This window comes from Babylonia areolata, chromosome 6, assembly GCF_041734735.1.
Source record: "Babylonia areolata isolate BAREFJ2019XMU chromosome 6, ASM4173473v1, whole genome shotgun sequence".
Classification (NCBI taxonomy): domain Eukaryota; kingdom Metazoa; phylum Mollusca; class Gastropoda; order Neogastropoda; family Buccinidae; genus Babylonia; species Babylonia areolata.
This window is the reverse complement of record NC_134881.1, coordinates 43118961-43123960: the sequence shown is the minus strand read 5'-3', so window position 1 is coordinate 43123960 and position 5000 is coordinate 43118961. Positions and strand designations below refer to the sequence as shown.

At 51.6% G+C, this 5000-nt stretch overlaps 1 protein-coding gene across 1 annotated transcript in view; it reads left to right on the top strand.

Moving 5' to 3' along the window:
• LOC143283535 (uncharacterized) overlaps nt 1–4446 on the top strand; it is a 55955-nt gene extending 51509 nt beyond the window's left edge. Inside the window, exons 8-10 of the mRNA XM_076589779.1 lie at nt 1016–1244; nt 3120–3316; nt 3767–4446. Coding sequence (XP_076445894.1) covers nt 1016–1244; nt 3120–3316; nt 3767–4446 — 1106 coding nt within the window. The remainder of the gene's footprint in view (nt 1–1015; nt 1245–3119; nt 3317–3766) is intronic.
• Nucleotides 4447–5000: the final 554 nt, after the last annotated feature.

Sequence of the window (5000 nt, the reverse complement as noted above, 5' to 3'; positions counted from 1 at the left end):
TACACTACACTGACACTGACACTGCACTGACACTACACTGACACCGACAATACACTGACACCGACACTACACTGACACTGCACTGACACTGGCACTACACTGACACTGGCACTACACTGACACTACACTGACACTGCACTGACACTACACTGCACTGACACTACACTGACACTGGCACTGACACTGACACTGCACTTGCGTGTGTCTGTTTTGTAGGTGTGAGTGTGTGTGTGTGTGACCTGTGTGCGTGCGTGTGTGCGTGTGTGTGTGTGTGTGCGTGCGTGCGCGCGTGTTTGTATGTGTGTGTGTGTGTGTGTTTGTAGATGTGAGTTAGTGTGTGTGAGTGTGTGTGTGTGTGTGTGTTTGTGTGACGTGTGTGCGCACGAGCGTGTGTGTGTGTGTGTGTGCGTGCGTGTGTGTGTGTGTGTGCGTGCGTGTGGGCACAACCTGCACACAGACACTGCCGATACGCGTCAGTAGTACACGTGTACTCTCTCTCTCTCGCTCTCTCTGTCTCTGTCTCTGTCTGTCTGTTTGTCTGTCTGTCTGTCTGTCTCTCTCTCTCTCACCATGTGAAAAGGTTGAGGGCTATACTATCGTAGTTGTTTGTTTTGTGGTTGTTGTCGTTGTTTTTGTTTGTTTGTTTGTTTGTTAGGTAAAGTGTACTTTATGACATGTGTGGTATATTGCTGTTGTAAGTAGTTCGACTTTGATTGTGAGCAATTTATGGTTTACAAAGTATGTTGCTGTTGTACTCAGTATGACTGTTATGATTCCTATATTTCAATGTACATGTGTCACACCCCTTCAGTAAGGGGCTATGGCCTTTATTTGAATAAAACATTTCGTTTTCGTTTCTCTCACCATGTGTTGGGATATGATGCATGGTGCATTGAATGAACGAAGTTATTATGTGTTGGTTACTATCATTTTTTTCTTCATCAAAGGAAGGACTTTTGTTTGGTTTCATTATTTGTTTTCACCACTGACACTGACACTGCACTTGACTGTGCAGGCTGCCCCAAGGGCTGGCACCATCACGGCAGGGACTGCTACAGGTTCTACGAGCACCCCAAGGTGCAGTTCGCCGCTGCCATGAAGAGATGCCGAAAGCAGAAGGCCCACCTGGCGTGGATCGAGAGCAAGCGGGAGGACCAGTTTCTGGCCAGGTACCTGCACAGGAACTTCCCCTACGTCTATACCTGGAGGATCGGAGCCCGGAGGATCAACGACGCCATGACGTGGTCAGTGACTGGACAGGGGTATCCACTGTTCCACTGAGGTTTTCCGACTTCCTCTGACTTGGGGTGTAAATCTCTGTCCTCAGAACTAACGTCTTCAAGAATAAGGTTGCGTTGTGGTGGAGAGTTTCCACTGTCACTGAGGTTTACTGACTTGTAGTAAAATCTCTGGACTCAGAACTCACCTCTTCTCCAGGAATTAGGTTGCGTTGTGACGGACCGGTTCCACTGTCACCCAGGTTACAATTTGACTTGTATGACGAAACAGGTTCCACTGTCACCTAGGTTACAATTTGACTTGTATGACGAAACAGGTTCCACTGTCACCAAGGTTACAATTTGACTTATATGACGGAACAGGTTCCACTGTCACCCAGGTTACAATTTGACTTGTATGACGGAACAGGTTCCACTGTCACCAAGGTTACAATTTGACTTGTATGACGAAACAGGTTCCACTGTCACCAAGGTTACAATTTGACTTATATGACGGAACAGGTTCCACTGTCACCTAGGTTACCGACACTCTGACTTGTAAATCTCGGGCCTCAAAACTCAACTCTTCTCTCAGCGGTATGTTTCGTTGTGATGGACAGGTTTCACTGTCTGATGTTACTGACACTCTGACTTGTTGTAAATCTGAACACACACACACACGCGCGCGCGCGCGCACGCACACACACACACACACACACACACACACACACACACACACACACACACACACACACACACACACACACACACACACACACACACACACACACACACACACACACACACACACACACACACACACCTCTGTAAATCTTCAGCCTCAGAACTCACTTCTCCTCACAGCAGTAAGTCTCGTTATGGAAAGGTTCCACTGTCCCAGGTTACCGAGACTTGTAAATCTGAACACACACACACACACACACACACACACACACACACACACACACACACACACACACACACCTCTGTAAATCTTCAGCCTCAGAACTCACTTCTCCTCACAGCAGTAAGTCTCGTTATGGAAAGGTTCCACTGTCCCAGGTTACCGAGACTTGTAAATCTGAACACACACACACACACACACACACACACACACATACACACACACACACGCACACACACACACACACACACATACACACACACACACACACACACACACACACACACACACACACACACACACACACACACACACACACACACACACACTCTTAGCGCTGCAGCCTTGGGGTGCTAGTTGGCCTTTGGGAACCATCCCCAACGCCGACTGTCCTAAAACCCTCTTGTCCGAGAGAGTGGGGATGTAACTTGGACAAAACACTCTCCACTATAATCAGATTCTAACCCAGATAGTCGGAACAACAGTTGCCTCCTCTTCCCTTCTGATGGTCACAGTCGGACACGAGCGACTATCATACAACGTAAACCGAGCGTAGTGCCATCACTAAAATGCAGGGTTTTGTATTTGTATTCCTTTTTATCACAACAGATTTCTCTGTGTGAAATTCGGGCTGCTCTCCCCAGGGAGAGCGCGTCGCTACACTACAGCGCCACCCATTTTTTGTTGTATTTTTTCCTGCGTGCAGTTTTATTTGTTTTTTCCTGTCGAAGTGGATTTTTCTACAGAATTTTTGCCAGGAACAACCCTTTTGTTGCCGTGGGTTCTTTTACGTGCGCTAAGTGCATGCTGCACACGGGACCTCGGTTTATCGTCTCATCCGAATGACTAGCGTCCAGACCACCACTCAAGGTCTAGTGGAGGGGGAGAAAATATCGGGCGGCTGAGCCGTGATTCGAACCAGCGCCCTCAGATTCTCTCGCTTCCTAGGCGGACGCGTTACCTCTAGGCCATCACTCCACTTGTCGCGTTGGGTCCAGGTACCTAGGCAAGGACTCCAAGCCAGTGGCCATCACCTACAACAACTGGGCCGAGGGTCACCCTTCCTCCTACAGCAGCGGGGTGTTGCAGCGCAATCATTCATCCAACGTGACGCGGTGGGAGGGGGTGTGGGCGGGGTCCATGGCCCAGCTGCCTTACTTTGTCTACCCCTTCATCTGTGAGCGACGTGCTAAACGTGAGTGTGTGGGGTGTGTGGGGGTGTGGGGGTGTGGGGTGGAGGTGGGGGGGGGGGGGGTTGGTGTGTTTGTGTTGGTATATGTGTGTGTGTGTGTGGGATGGTTGGGTGGGTGTTTGTGTTTGTTTGTTTGTCTCTGTATGTGTGTGTGTGTGTGCGCGCGTGTGTGTGTGTGTGTGTGTGTGTGTGTTTGCTTGTGTTTGTGTGTGTGTGTGTGTGTGTGCGCGCGCGCTCTTGCAAGTGCATGTGTTTGTTTGTTTGTTTGTGTGTGTGTGTCTGTGTGTGTGTGTCTGTGTGTGTCTTTGTGTGTGTGTGTGTGTGAGAGAGAGAGAGAGAGAGAGGGGAGAAATATGAGAGAGAGAGAGACAGAGAGAGAGAGACAAAGACAGACACAGACACAGACATAGAGGGACAAAGACACTGACGGACGGACGGACGGTTTGTCTGCAGGTCCCTGTCTGCCTCTCCGCCACAAGGACGGCAGGGACTACCGCGGCAAGCTGGACCACACCATAGACGGCATCACGTGCCAGAAGTGGACCGACCAGTACCCTCACGCCCACAACCTCTCCGTCCCCGCCGACGACCCGCCCAAGGAGGGCCAGGAAGACCCCGAGGGGCTGGGGGACCACAACTACTGCCGCAACCCCAGCGCACAGCGCCGGAGTCGCCCGTGGTGCTTCACAACGAAGAGCAGCCACCGCTGGCAGCTGTGCGACGTCACCAGCTGCGGCAAGAAGAAGGAGAAGGAGAAGAAGTCGTCAGGGGAATCGTCCAGGGGCAGTCCTTCCTCAGTAGGTGAGGGGTCCCAGCAGCCCACCCAGCAATCCTCCTCCTCCAATTCCTCTTTACGAGGACGTCGTCACTCCGGGGTGGTGGAGAGGCCGCCCAGTGACGCCGGCAGCCAGGGAGCGGCAGCAGGAGCTTCAGGGGACAGCACCCCCTCCAGAAGGAAGAGGCAGAGGAGGAGAAAGGGAGGCAAAGGGAGGGGCAAGGGCAAGGGCAAGGGAAGGGGGAGGGGGAGGAAGCGGGGGGCCAGGAAGGGGAGGAAACTGAGGGAGGGCTCCAAGCGGAGAAGAAGGGGCCGGAGACAGGGGAAGCGACAGGGCCAAGGTCCACAGGAGGAGTGAGGGTGGGGAGAGGTGGGGCTGGGTGGGGGGCTGTGGGGGGATATGGGGGGGCGTGGGGGGGGGGGGGCTGAAAGCAGTGGGAAGAGAGTAGCGTGCACAGGACATGGTATGACTGGATGAATGAATAAGTGAATCATGTTCACTTTCTAAAGGTAATAGAGACAGCATACTTATCTCTTTTTTTTTCTTTTTTTTTCACCCAGCCCTCAGAAACAAGCCCACACACACACACACACACACACACACACACACACACAGAAAGAATAAAGACAGAAAAAGAGAGCACTGAAAAATACATATAAGGAGAAGGAAAAGGAGGAGACGTGAACAAATAAGAGAAATTTCAAATGAAAATAAAAAAGACGAGATGAAGAAAAAGTGGTGGGTGGGTATTTGTGGGTTGGGGAGGGGGGGGGACCAGGGGGATGGGAGGTGTGTGTGTGTGTGTGTGTGTGGTGGTGGGGGGGGGGCATCGGGGGGTCAACTTGGACATCTCACCTTGCTGGTGCTTGTTCAGCTGTCTCCTGGCCACCAGCCACTGACTGACCTCCCTT